Source organism: Anolis sagrei, chromosome 2 (genome assembly GCF_037176765.1).
Source record: "Anolis sagrei isolate rAnoSag1 chromosome 2, rAnoSag1.mat, whole genome shotgun sequence".
In the NCBI taxonomy this organism is placed as follows: Eukaryota; Metazoa; Chordata; class Lepidosauria; order Squamata; family Dactyloidae; genus Anolis; species Anolis sagrei.
Window position 1 is genome coordinate 228,615,355 of NC_090022.1, and position 14,874 is coordinate 228,630,228.

Here is a 14,874-nt window from a genome sequence, read left to right on the forward strand (position 1 = left end):
TCATGTATAAGTCTTGAAATGTTAGCCAAGAAAGCAACTAAAAAAATCCTGGGTCAATTTATTGATGGGTTAATGTGAGTACTGTGCCTTAACTCTTATCAATAACGGAAGCATCCCTATCTTTGAGTAGAGCTGCAAAAGGCAAGAGCTTAGTCCCTCCTGGGAAAACCTGAAAGAAACACTGATCCACTCTCTCTGCCGCGGTGCCATTTCTGGCCTTTTTGAAAGCCTGGACAGGGAAGGGGCAGCAATTGCAAGGGTATGTCTGGCCCCCTAAGGCAGCATTGGCATTTTCCCTCCCCACAGAATGACCCTCGATCTATCCACGAGTCATATCAAAATCCATAGTTTTGGCTCCAAGCCTTCAACTTATACATGAGCTCAACTTATACCATATATACCAGGCACGGGCAAACTTGAACCCTCCGGATGTTTTGGACTTCAACTCCCAGGCCCTTTCCTTTTTCCCATCAGCTGCTTAAGCTAAGTTGAAGTCCAAAACACCCAGAGGGCCAAAGTTTGCCTATGCCTGGTATATACGATAAACATTATTTTACCCCTCAAGAACACTGATTCTTTGGATATTGATTATTGTCTGTCGCAATCATTTGGCTTTGTTGACATTTGTCTGACTGCACTTTGACTCATGGAAGGTTGTCTGTAGTGGTGGAGAGAGCAATTTATACTATGTCATTTTCTTTAAAAAGTAATAGAAGAAAAGAAACAGCAATAATTAAATTATACCAACAACATAAACATGTTTTGCCATTGCTGAAAATAGTTGGACCTGCAACCCTGTTGCCAGTGAGTGCTCTGGTCCTGGATAGCAAATAAAAACTAACAGCCAGGTAGCGAGAATGCAGCTCAAAAATTGCCAACCATCTTGTGACATACGATGATGCACAACATACATCTTGGTTGGTGAAAATAATGACTGTGGTAAAGATATGGACACCGTGCACTGAGATGCTTGTTTCTTTTTTTTCTTTTTGGTGGAACAGGACCAAACACGTAACTCTTCTTTGCAGCACTTTACCACTAAATACATGCAAAACACCACACTTTACCCACCTCTTTAATTCTATTTTCCGGCAATAACAAGCATAACCCTGGCAACTCAATGAAAGAGAAACAGCAAGAAAGTACTCTGCGGCCCAAAATATACCTCCTAGCCTTTTTTATTGCGTGAGACCCATTATCCTTACATCACTTTATTGCCACTTCAAGTCTTCCCACTCATTGTTTGCTTCCTCTCCAACTCATTCTTTTTTAAATAGCATAAGAAAGGAGTGTTTCATCTGAAAGGAGGGAAAAGTGTTTTTCTCCTGCCACAACCCAGCCCAGTGACACAATTCAAATTGCAGCCGTCCGTTCTATTTTTATATTGTAAGAGAATGATGGGAGAACATAGTAAAGGGAAATATGTGTCATTGTATGGTCACAGGCACTGGCCAATCAGAGCTATGCAATCCACACACAATCACTTTCTGTAAATACAGAAAAAGCACATTTCCTCAGCAACATATTTTGGAGATTGGGGTGAAGTGTCCTCTCGACAGAATAAGATTCCTGTAAGGTAAAGAGAGAACTGGATCTCATATACAACCATGCACAGTAGCTATACATTTGTTGTGCTATATATATATATTTTAAAAACCAACAGTTGCCTAGAAAGGTCTTTCTGAACTTTCCAGGCTTTCAGCCCAGAATCAGAGAACAGATAAGGAAGGGTTGTTGTGAGTTTTCCAGGCAGTATGGCCATGTTCCAGAAGCATTCTCTCCTGATGTTTCACCTGCATCTATGGCTGGCATCCTCAGAGGTTGTGAGGTCCCTCACAACCTCTGAAGATGCCTGACAGATGCAGGCAAAATGTCAGGAGAGAATGCTTCTGGAACATGGTCATACAGCCTGGAAAACTCACAGCAATCCAGTGATTCCGGTCATGTAAGCCTTCAACAATACAGATAAAGAAGGTTCTGATTTCTCTCAATCTCTGGATTTCTCATCTGCCTCTGACCTCAACTGTATTTTGTAAGAAAATGATGGGGAAACATATTAGAGGGAAATGTGTGTCATCAGCATGGTCACTGACTCTGGTCAGTATGCTACCCTTGTGGGGCAACATCGGTTCAGGTCCAACCTATCTTCAAGACCACATGACCTTCTATGAACTGGCGCAGGCTCTAAGATCTGTCGGGTAGGCCCCTTCTCTCGGTCCCAACTATGTCTCAAGTGTGGTTCGTGGGAACAAGAGAGAGGGCCTTCTCAGTGATGGTCCCCCGTCTATGGAACTCCTCCCCAAGAAGATTAGATAAGCCCCCACTTTCCAAGTTATTTGAAGAAATTTGAAAATGACTCTTCCAACAGGTCTTTGATCTTGTTTAGGAATCCTGTATTATTATACTCGGGGCCTTAGGTGATTGTTTCACCTTGTACTTTATGGGACTGATATTGATTGCAGTTGTTTTATATCTGCAGCTATTGTTGCATTTTATTAAATTTTGAACTAGTAGGGTTTTATGATACTATGCTGTTTGTTATTGCTCTTGTGCCATTTTATGCACTTGTTGTATTTTGTGTGTTTGCACTATTGAGTGCTTTTGTGAGCCACCCTGAGTCCCATCAGGGAGATGGTGGTGGGTATAAATAAAGGTTTGTTATTTATTATTTCATTATTATCTTTTGGAAATTGGATTATGCCACTATTTCCATAAAGTAAAGAGACACCTGGATATTATGCACAATAATACAGTAGCCACACATTTGTTGAACCATTAAAAAATCAGTTGCCTAGAAAGACCCTTCTGAACTTTCTATGCTTTCAGCCCAGAAGCAAAGAACATGTTTAGGCTTGATTTCTCACCTGCCCCATCCCCAATTTCATATTGTAAGAAAATGATGTGAGAACATAAAAGGTAAGGGTAAAGTTTTCCCCTTGCCATTAAGTCTAGTTGTGTCTGACTCTGCGGGGGGGAGGGGGGTGCTTATCTTCATTTCTAAGCCTAGGAGCCAGCATTGTCCGTAGACACCTCCAAAGTCATGTGGCCAGCATGACTGCATGGAGAGCCGTTGTCTTCCCACAGAAGTGGTACCTACTGATCTACTCATATTTGCATATCTTCAAACTGCTAGGTTGATGGAAGCTGGGGCTACAGTGAGAGCTCACCCCATTCTGTGGATTTTAATTGTTGACCTTCCAGTCAGCAAGTTCCGCAGCTTAGTGAGTCTCCTGCGGGCTGAGAAGGGTGGTATATAAATATAGTAAATAAACAGTGGTTTAACCCACTGTGCCACCGCAGCCCCTTGGTCAATATGCTACCCTTATGTAAAGCAACATCTTTTGGAGACTGGGGTATGCCACTATTTCCATTAAATAAAGACATCTGGATATTATGCACAATAATACACAGCAGCTGCATATTTGTTGCACCATTTAAAAAACCGATTGCCTAGAAAGATCCTTTTGAACTTTCCATGAAGCAAAGAACACATTCAGACATGATTTCTCGCTTGCCCTGTCCCTGATTTCATATTGTAAGAACATGATGGGGAGCATAGTAAAGGGAAATGGTACAGGCGCTGGCCAGTCGGGGCTATGCGAGCCACAGGCAATCACTTTCTGTAATGGGAGAGGACCACATTTTCTTAGCCACATCTTTCACAGATTGTAGTGGAGCATCCCCAACAGAATGCATTTCCCATAAGGTAAAAGGGACAACTGGGTCTCATGCACAACAATGCACAGCAGCTACACATTTGTTGCACCAAAATGCCCTTCTGAACTTTCCATGCAAAGAACGCATACAAGCTTGATCTCGCTTAATCTCTTAACATCTTTGAATCATAGAATCCTAGAGTTGGAAGAGACTTCCATCCAGTCCAACCCCCTGCCAAGAAGCAGGAAAAACACATTCAAAGCACCCCTGACAGATGGCCATCCAGCCTCTGCTTAAAAGCCTCCAAAAATGGAGCCTCCACCACACTCCGAGGCAGAGAGTTCCACTGCTGAACAGCTCTCACAGTCAGGAAGTTCTTCCTATTGTTCAGGTGGAATCTCCTTTCCTGTAGTTTGAAGCCATTGCTCCGCGTCCTAGTCTCCAGGGTAGCACAAAACAAACTTGCTCCCTGCTCCCTATGACTTCGCATCACATATTTATACATGGTCCTCATCATGTCTCCTCTCAGCCTTCTCTTCTGCAGGCTAAACATGCCCAGCTCTTTAAGCCGCTCCTCATAGGGCATAAACAAATATCCCCATGATCATCATCACCATCATTTCTGGGTTTACCCTCCCTCCCCCTCCAATGTTGCCAAGCAGATCTCTATTTTGTAAACAACTTCTCCCCAAAAGACAGCCATGTGGGTCTCTCGTGATGGGCAGAGCGGGCAAGGGTTGCATCAGGGTGGAGGCAAGGGGGTCTCCATCCAACATGGAAGGGAGGAGTGGGCAGGGGCTGAATCCACACCGAAGCAGAGGGACATCCAGAGGGAGGGAGGGATGCCCATGTCCCAGGGCGCGCAGACACACCTGGATGTGGCAGGAGATCTCGGAGTCGTCCAGGAGGCGGATGGTGCATTTCATCTCTTGGCTCAAGGACCTGATGCTGGAGCTCCGGAACCGGATCATCTTCATGCCCCTCCTGCCCCCTCGCCTCACGCACTCGCAAGGGGAGAACATGCACCGCAGTCCCGGCAGGGAAGAAGGGAAGGCAGGAAAGCAGGAAGGAAAAAAGAAAGATAGAGGCGAGAGGAGGGAGCGCAAGGGAGCGACCTAGCGCCTGCCGGGCGGCTCCCGCTGCTGTTGCTGGGCGAACATGATGCTGGGGAGGCGGCGGCTTCCTAGAGACTGCTGCTGCTGCTGCTTTCCCTGCTGATCCTGGCCAAAGGCGGCAGCAGCAGCAGCAGAAGCAGAAGCTCCACCAAAGGCCTTTGCGCCAAGCCACCGCCGGGAATCCTCTCTCCTCCTGTCCCTCTCTCTCTCTCTCTCAATCCCTCTCGACGCCGCCAAAGCCTCTCCTGCGTCAGGCGCAGCTCTCTCCTGCCTGCTTGCTTGCCTGACTGCCTTCCCTTTCCCTTTCCTTTCCCGCCGCTGCCTCCTTCCCTCCTTCCCTCCCTTCCTCCTTCCCTCCCTCCTTCCTTCTCTCCCTCGCCCCTCCTTCAGCCGCGTTTTTCTCACGTTTTCTCCTTCTTCCCCCTCCCCAGGCCTTTCCCCCTTCGCTACCGTTTCCTGCCCATTGCACCTCTTCCCAAAGGATGAGCGGTTATGCTTTCCTGTTTTCGGGTTTTGATTGATGAGAGTACATTTGTATACCCGGTGTTGCATGTTCTTTATTGTTGTTTATTCGTTCAGTCGCTTCCTAATCTTCCTGACCTCATGGACCAGCCCACGCCATGAGCTCCCAGTCGGCCGTCGCCACCCCCAGCTTCTTCAGAGTCAAGCCAGTCATTTCAAGGATGCCATCCATCCATCTTGCCCTTGGTTGGCCTCTCATCCTTTTTTCCTTCCATTTTCCCCAGCATCGTTTTCTCTAAGCTTTCACACACACAAATAGGTTTCCTAACCCTGTCCAAACTTCTTATGTGTACATTCAGTAATGTTCCATGTGCCATATTCACCATGGAAAAGGGTTAAGATAAATTTACATGTTCATATTGTTTATTCTTTCAGTCACTTCCGACTCTTGGTGACTGCATGGACCGGCCCACGCCAGAGCTCCACATCAGCTGTCTCCACCCCCAGCGCCTTCAGAGTCAAGTCAGTCACTTCAAAGATACCCATCCATCCATCTTGCCTTGGTCATCCCCTCTTCCTTTTTCCTTTCATTTTCCCCAGCATCATCGTCTTCTCTAAGCTTTCCTGTGATGTGGCCTCTAAGATCCTTCCCTCCAATGAGCAGTCAGGCTTTATTTCCTGAAGGATGGACTGATTGGATCTTCTTGCAGTCCAAGGCACTCTCAGAATTTTCCTCCAACACCACAGTTCAAAAGCATCTATCTTCCTTCTCTCAGTCTTCCTTATGGTCCAGCTCCATAGATTACTACAGGGAATACTATTGCATTGACTATGCGGATCTTCATTGCCAGTGCGATGTCTCTGCTCTTCACTATTTTATCAAGGTTGGTCATTGCGCTCCTCCCAATTAGTAAATGTCTTCTATTTCCTGGCCACAGTCTGCATCTGCAGTAATCTTTGCACCTAGAAATACAAAGTCTGTCACTGCCTCCACGTTTTTTCCCTCTATTTGCCAGTTGTCAATCAGTCCGGTTGCTAGAATCTTGGGGTTTTTTTATGTTTAACTGCAACCCGGCTTTTGCGCTTTCTTCTTTCACCTTGATGAGAAGGCTCCCCAGCTCCTCCCCACTTTTGGCCATCAAAGTAGTATCATCTGCATATCTAAGGTTGTTAATGTTTCAGCAATTTTAACCCCAGCCTGTTGCATGTAATGCCGCTTATATAGAAATACTTGCTGTTATCTTTATGATTTTTGTGAATGGCCTCATTAGAAAAGATATCCCTGTATTGTCGAAGGCTTTCATCACTGGTTTGTTGTAGGTTTTTTGGGCTATATGGCCATGTTCTAGAAGCATTCTCTAATGCTAATGCTAAGGTTGCCAATTGAAACTGACAAGAGTTCTTTCTTCCACCCTGGACATTCCACAGATATATACAGTGGTCCCTTGCTACTTTGTGGTTCACTTTTCGCAGACTCACTATTTCGCGGTTTTTCAATATGGACTTAAGAATGTTTGTCTGTATGGAGAGGCTGCCTCTGTGTATAAAACCCAAGCCGAGAATTACATGAACAACACAATCAAGGAGGGTTATGAGGTGTATAACTGTGTGGAGAGGGTTTATAAAGACATAAAATAGCGTATAACTATTAAAATAATGTATACATATTAAAATAAATAGAGTCCCTTGTTGTTGTTGTTCATTCGTTCAGTCGTCTCCGACTCTTTGTGACCTCATGGACCAGCCCATGCCAGAGCTCCCTGTCGGCCGTCACCACCCCCAGCTCCTTCAAGGTCAATCCAGTCACTTCAAGGATGCCATCCATCCATCTTGCCCTTGGTCGGCCCCTCTTCCTTTTGCCTTCCACTTTCCCCAGCATAATTGTCTTCTCGAGGCTTTCCTGTCTCCTCATGATGTGGCCAAAGTACTTCAGCTTTGTCTGTAGTATCCTTCCCTCCAATGAGCAGTCGGGCTTTATTTCCTGGAGGATGGACTGGTTGGATCTTCTTGCAGTCCAAGGCACTCTCAGAATTTTCCTCCAGCACCACAGTTCAAAAGCATCAATCTTCCTTCGCTCAGCCTTCCCTAAGGTCCAGCTCTCACATCCATAGGTTACTACAGGGAATACCATGGCTTTGACTAGGTGGATCTTTGTTGCCAGTCTGATGTCTCTACTCTTTACTATTTTATCAAGATTGGACATTGCTCTCCTCCCAAGAAGTAAGCGTCTTCTGATTTCCTGGCTACAGTCTGCATCTGCAGTAATCTTTGCGCCTAGAAATACAAAGTCTGTCACGGCCTCCACATTTTCTCCCTCTATTTCCCACTTGTCAATCATTCTTGTTGCCATAATCTTGGTTTTTTTGATGTTTAGCTGCAACCCGGCTTTTGCGCTTTCTTCTTTCACCTTGATTAGAAGGCTCCTCAGCTCCTCCTCGCTTTCGGCCATCAGAGTGGTGTCATCTGCATATCTGAGGTTGTTAATGTTTCTTCCAGCAATTTTCACCCCAGCCTTGCATTCATCAAGCCCTGCACATCGCATACAAGCCCTGCATACAAGTTAAAAAGAGTCCCTACTTCATGGATATTCCCTTTTCGCGAGTGGTCCTGTAAACCTAATTTTCTAGTTTCCAACAGACCTCACAACCTCTGAGGATGTCTGCCATAGATGCAGGTGAAACATCAGGAGAGCATGCTTCTGGAACATGGTCATATAGCCTGAAAACCTACAATAACCCATATACCTGTATAATGGGACCTTTTATAACATTCTTTACCTGATGGGATAACATTTCCATTAGTCTAAGACCTCATGAAGCTGCAATTATCATCAGCTCCAGATATAATCATCTGCAAATCCCATCAGGGCCACATCTGGGCAGATGCAACTCCCATCAGCCCCAGATCTTGCCTGCTGGAAAATATTATTATTAGTAGTAGTAGTAGTAGTAGTAGTATTGGTATTAGTAGTATTATTATTATTTTACTGACACAAAAATACAGTATGTCACAGCAAACAAGATATATGTGCTGGATTTCATATCACAAGTCAAACACTTCCCAAGCATTTATGACTGTGTGATATATTTTTGTATTATGCACGCAGATCCAGCTACTGACAACTGGCACTGCTCGTTCGCTTCCGCTGGCTTCCCGCTACAAGGCAGTGATACCAACTTCCCCTGAGAAATTTCCCCACAAGAGCTATATGCCTTGTAACCTTACTTTCCAGATAACTCTTGTAATATGACACTGGGTGACCCCAACCCTAGGGATGCCATAGCTCTGAGCAGTGTACTTTTCCTTCCTTATCATCTTTTTCCTTTTTAAATTTTCTCCCCTCCTCCTTTTGTTCTCTTCCCCCTTCATGATCTGTTCTCTAGTTTTTACTGTTTTTCTTCTCCCACTACTATTGTTCACTTCCTTCTCTTTCCTCTCTCTACTGGATTTTCCCTTCTCAGCTTCTCCACCTGTTCTCTTTATTCGGCATCTTCCTTGCCATTAGGCAGAACAGGAAGAGACAAGAAGCCACCCCTTCCTACTGTCCTTCTATTTCTGCATTTTCCTCATTACTTAAGGGTGCTTGTTACATAGACAAATGCATTAAAATATTATAACCATAATAGATCTGTGGTAGATAAAGTGTGCCTCTTTTTTACAACCCCCTCCCCCAAAAAAGAACACTGTACTTTTTAATTGACATGGGAGTTTGACATCAATATGAGATACTTGGCCCCTTTCTTTGCATCCCCATAAACCTTTCTGGTACCTTCAGTGGTCTCAGGCAGGACATGAAAAGGCAGGAAATGGTTAATACATGCAGTTTATTTATTTGTTTACTTACTTACTTACTTACTTATTTCCAACATTTCTATCCCGGCCTTCTCAACCCCCGAGATGGGGCTCAGGGCGGCTTTTAAACCGGCAACAATTTGATGCCGTAACATAATACAATTAGTCAATATATGAGGACTGTATTCTTATTGAAAAAAATGCAGAGGAGACTTTTATGGATTTGTCTCCTTCCTTTGCCAAAGGGCATTGGGTTGCTAACAGGTACTGAAATACCTTAACTTATGCAAGTGAATGGATGACACCATTTGCTACTCTGGGTGTTTTGGTCTGACCTTGCACTGCCCTAATTCTTTTCTCTCTCACTCACTTCTGTGTGCCATTTATTTTTTCTATGGAGTGATTTAAGATTAAGTTTTGAAGCCCAAGTTTTCCCTGAGGGTCAGCTACTAGCCAAAGCTGATCTCCACAGTTTTCCTGGCTTGATTTTATGCTTCTAACAGATCTTCCTCAGAGCAAGGCATTTGTGGGCAAGTTAACCTCTTCCTCCATTCAGACCAAAATGTTTTGACATACATCAGCCCACTTTTCTGTGGTGGCATTGCTATGGTGGTATAATGAGTCTCCATGGCTGTCCAAAGATGACCTGAGTCCTACTCTGGAGTGATGGACTAGCTGCTTCCCACCTGTGGAAATTGCTGCAGCTGAAGAGTGACCAAGAAGGCTCACCTGAGTGGCAGTAGAAGGGTATGGTTTCGAAAAAACCAGATGTCACTATCTTTGATTTGCAACACGCCAAAAATTTCCTAATTCTCTCTTGTGTCTTTTTTTAGAATAACATTTTTGTAAGGAGGAAAAGATGGAAGAGCTGTACAACACCCTTTGGAACAGTAGTCCTAGGAGCTGGCTGTGTGGATATTGACAAATTGGAGCGTGTCCAGAAAAGGGCAATCAAAATAGTGAGAGGTCTAGCAGTTAAGGGCTATGAGACTCAGGGAGCTGGATACATTTAGCTTGGGGAAAAGAAAATTAAGAGGGGACATGATATCCATGTTTAAATATTTGAAATAATATCATATTGAGGAAGGGTGACGTTTGTTTTCTGCTGCTCCAGAGACTAGAACGTGAAGCCACAGATTTAAACTTCAGGAAATGAGATTCCCCTTGAGATTTGGAAACATTTTCTGATGACAAGGGAGGTGTTTGATAGTGGAATATGCTTTCTCGGTGTGTAGTGAAATCTCCTTCCTTGGAGCTTTTTAAACAGAGGCTGGAAGGCTATCCGTCCAGAGTGCATTGATTGTGTGCTCCTGCATGGCAAAATGGGGCTAGACTGGATGGGCTCTACTTTGGAGAGAGGCATGGGGAATCTGGCACCCCACACCCCGCATCACCCGGATCCATGGGAAGGTAATCACATGGGGGAAGGTTGAGTGCACGTGGTGTGTGCAGTCCCCCCCCCCCCCCCATCTATTTAATGACAACACAGGAACTCTTCATGTTGCCCTGCCAGCGGCATGTGCCAGCTCTGCCCTCCTTCACCCACAGAGCCAGCACTTTGTCGTATGATAGGAGCCGGCTGGCTCCGTGGGTGTCTTGGGCTAAAATCGACACGTGCCACCAATTTTAGCCCAATGTGATGAGGTCGATAGTCTCTTCCAACTTAATGATTCTATGAAACTTCTCATCTTTTCATCTCTCTTCTTCAATTGGAAATTCTTCTTCCAATTTCCTTGTTTCTTTCTTTTTGGTCCATTCTACTCATCACATCCTCTTTCTTTTCTATTTTAAGCCAATTATTTATAACAACTCTTTATTTTCTTTCCTCTACATTGCTCACTTGGAATGGAATACTGACTTATCATCATTTGTAGATGGGGATACTTTCTTTAGCTACTGTTTTGGAAGATCTGTGATTTGATCTGTGATAATTTCACTGCAACTGGCTGGGTTCAGAAGTAGGGTTGTGGTTTTCATTAATATCCTCCTCAGATAGCTATCCATTGTTCCCCTTACTTTTACGCAATCTCCTTTTGTTTTCGAATAGCATTTTTGTATTGCCAGGCTTTAAATCTCTGATGTATTGCTTGCTGTGATTGTTTTTAACATTGTATTTTACTTTTAAAAATAAATATCTGTTGGAAACTGTGAATTGAAAAGTGGTATAGAAATATTTTAAATATAACAAATTTTCTGCTGTTCCCTTCCTATGGAATTCTCATTATTTTCTTCAGGGCTTCTATTCTTCCCCTTTGCCCGCCATCTACTTGCTTTTACCCAGCCACTCTATGCATTCACGTTAACAGCTGGACAGAAATCATTCACAATAGGTTTGGCAGCTGTCGGGGTAAGCCTTCCCAGTTCCTAAAAATGTCTCGTTCTGCCAAGTGGAGGATGTAAATCTTGATAATATTAGCTCTTTGGCGCCTTTCTTGGCTCCCAAATCAGGCCTGGGAGAATGGGGTCACAGCTTCACATTTTGAATGCTCAGCTGTTACCTTACCAACCTGTAAAAAGAACATAAAGATTAAAAGTAGTGCTTAGTCTGTTGCACTTTGTTTATGATGTTGGATACAAAGAAACCAATGGTAAATAATAATGACCCAAGAAGAACATGTAATTAAACCTTATTACATTGCAGACATTCAGTATATGCATAGTCGTAAATTAATCAAGACCTAAATATACTGTGATGAATACAGAATAAAGGGATGAGAGAGAAATGGAAAAGGGCATTAACCCCTCCAGTATAAATAGTTGTTGCTACCTTTCTAATTTATGATAACCTGAAGTCTAAGGTAAACGTATCAAGGACTTTTCTTGGCAATATTTGTCCAGAGGGGGGTTGCTTTTGCCTTCCTTTGAGGCTGAGAGAGTGTGACTTGCCCAAGGTCACCCAGTGAGTAAATATTGTTGTTTTGTTTTTGACAAACAGTACACCTAACACATGCAACATTGTATTCTTAACAGAAACAAGGGACAGTTTAAGGCAGTGTTTCTCAACCTTCCTAATGCCGCGACCCCTTAATACAGGTCCTTATGTTGTGGTGACCCTCAAACATAACATTATATTAATTGCTACTTCATAACTGTAATTTTGCTACTGTTATTAATTGTAATGTAAAATATCTGATATGCAGGATGTATTTTCATTCACTGGAACAAATTTGGCACAAATACCCAATACATCCAAATTTGAATAGTGGTGGGGTTGAGGGGGATTGATTTTGTCATTTGGGAGTTGTGGTTGCTGGGATTTATAGTTCACCAACAATCAAAGAGCTTTCTGAACTCCACCAATGATGAAATTTAACCAAACTTGGCACACAGAATTCCCATGACCAACAGAAAATACTGGCAAGGTTTGGTGGGCACAGACCTTGAGTTTTGAAGTTGCAGTTCACCTACATCCAGAGAGCGTTGTGGACTCAAACAAGATGGATCTGAACCAAACTTGCCATGTATACTCATTATGCCCAATGTAAACACTGGTGGAGTTTGGGGGAAATAGACCTGGACATTTGGGAGTTGTTGTTTCTTGGATTTATAGTTCACCTACAATCAAAGAGCATTTTGAATGCCACCAGTGACAGAAGTAGACCAAACTTCCCACACAGAACCCCCATGCCTTGAAGGGACTCACTGGCGCGAGGCACCCTCCAGCCTCACATGCTCTCCCTCACCCATGCATGCACACCATACTGTCTTGTGCTGAACATGCCTTCTCTCCTCTCCCTGCTTCTCTCCCTCCCTCTCAGAAACAGCCCTCCTCTTGGCTGAGAGGCCAGCTGAGAGACCAGCCAATCACAGCGGAGGAGGACTTTTGGTGGGAGGATTCACCGTCTGTTTCCAAAAATGAAGAGAAGGATAGGCTGAGAGATCTTCAGCCTTGTTTTCTGGTGATCTTTGTTGACGCCTGAAACCCCCTCATGAACCCCCTCCCAAGGGTCCTGACCCCCAGGTTGAAAAATGCTGGTTTAAGGTCTCCTAGCTGAGGTTGACTCATCAAAGCTTTTTATTTCTACAGTCACGATAACATTTGCTGGATTGTTTGCAGCTTGAGAAGATTGTCTCATGAACTATATGTGAGGCATCAGACCTACTTTTCATACCTCTGTGTTAATAGCCAAATTTACAGAAATTTAAGATTAACTCCCAATGGATATGATACAATATGTGCAGTTTAAAAACAAATACTTTTACTGTAGGCACATATTTGTTTAATGTACATCTCACCAGAATCTGTATGACACAGAGATGCTAATACATAGCTAGCAGCTACAGCTTTGTACAGATTGTGCGCCTTCTATTCTGATTTGTGACCGCAGATGACTCCTTTTCCTACTGACTTGGCCACAGAATATCCCTCCCTCAACATAGACACACATAATATACCCAGCTTGCCCAGTCTAATCGTGTGTTTCTACAGATTCCTTATGCTTGGGTAGCACACTGAATCAACAGAGAACATTTGCAATTAGTCACAGATTAAGACTCATATTGTGGTATGCCAAAACCTCATAATTATTGCTACTGATGGCAAATGAGATGTTACGGTGGTAGTCTGAAAGCTGTCACAATCATAATACTCCAGTGTCCCATGTGTAGAACTACTGGTGGAGTATGCAAATAGATAGGTGAACAGAAAGCAAATTACTTTGCAATAGCATTTTGGCGGTGGAGCCACATTTGTGAATTGCTGTCCTGAGAGAGGTGCAATTTGCACCCAGCTTAATTTCTTCTTGACCTCAGGATAAGATTTTTTTAAAATTCTAGATATTTTAAACAAGGTACTATCTGTATGTGTATCTTCAAGTTGCTTGTTGATTTATTACCACCCCATGCATTTTGTGGGGGATTCTTAGCCAAGGAATCCTCAGAGCTGGTTTTGCCAGTTCCTTCCTCTGAAATATACAGTACCTGATATTCATTGTCTCCCATCCAAGTACTAACCAGGGCTAACCCAGCTTAGTTTACAACATCAAGCAGGATCCGGTGCCTTTAGGATATTTAGGCTCTTAACAAGGAATTAACAGTTTATTAATTGTATCCATGGAAGATGGCTACTGATTTAGATTTCCAGTTGGCTGTTTTTCATGAGTATTTGATTTTAATTTATCCTGGGGAAAAATGGGGGGGGGGGATGGGTTCAGTGTTACAAAATTTGTATTTTATTATTTTCAGTTGTTTTATCTTTGATTTTGTATATCATCTACAGAATGATGGATACATTTTAAAATAATACATTTTAAAATGTATTCATCATTTCTTACATGACTTTTGTTTTTACTGCCACTTGACTTCATCAGCAGAAACTATGTTTGCCCATTTTTCTTTTTTATTTATTTAATGGTTTTACTCAGTGGAGAATAGTTGATTCTGAATAATTTGGAGAATTGCCTCACAGTCTAGAGAGGCTCAAATACTTTATGCAATTAGGATTAACAGGGAAAAAAAACAGTTTTCTGAGCCAGAGGAACTCTCTCCTTGGTCCACGTGTTCAGACTTAATTTCTAATCCTGACAGTCAAAAACCAAAGCTCTAGCCAATTCAAGTTTGAGATTGTAATGGCATCATCATCTGCAAATAAATTGACTGAGGAATATAGTTTACAGCAGTTAACAAACCCAACGTATAAATACAGAAATAGTTTATTTTGATTAAGATCCAACAGGGTTATTCCATTAATGTAAGGGTATTTTATTATTTATTTAGCTATTATGTATTGGAAGCTCCCCCCCCCCCCCTGCATATAAATGTAATGTTCATTTGTGGGATTAACATAACTCAAAAACAACTAGACAAATTGACACTAAATTTCGACACAATACACGTATCAGGCCAATGA

At 43.1% G+C, this 14,874-nt stretch overlaps 1 protein-coding gene across 2 annotated transcripts in view; it reads right to left on the bottom strand.

The window, feature by feature from the left end:
- The window catches only part of FRMD3 (FERM domain containing 3), a 143,938-nt gene extending 138,811 nt beyond the window's left edge, over nucleotides 1-5,127 (bottom strand). Inside the window, exon 1 of one of the 2 annotated variants that reach the window (XM_060762145.2) lies at nucleotides 4,530-5,127. In XM_060762145.2, the coding sequence (XP_060618128.2) occupies nucleotides 4,530-4,679 (150 nt within the window). In that variant the 5' untranslated portion in view covers nucleotides 4,680-5,127. The remainder of the gene's footprint in view (nucleotides 1-4,529) is intronic. The other variant, XM_060762146.2, reaches the window with a different exon arrangement.
- Nucleotides 5,128-14,874: the final 9,747 nt, after the last annotated feature.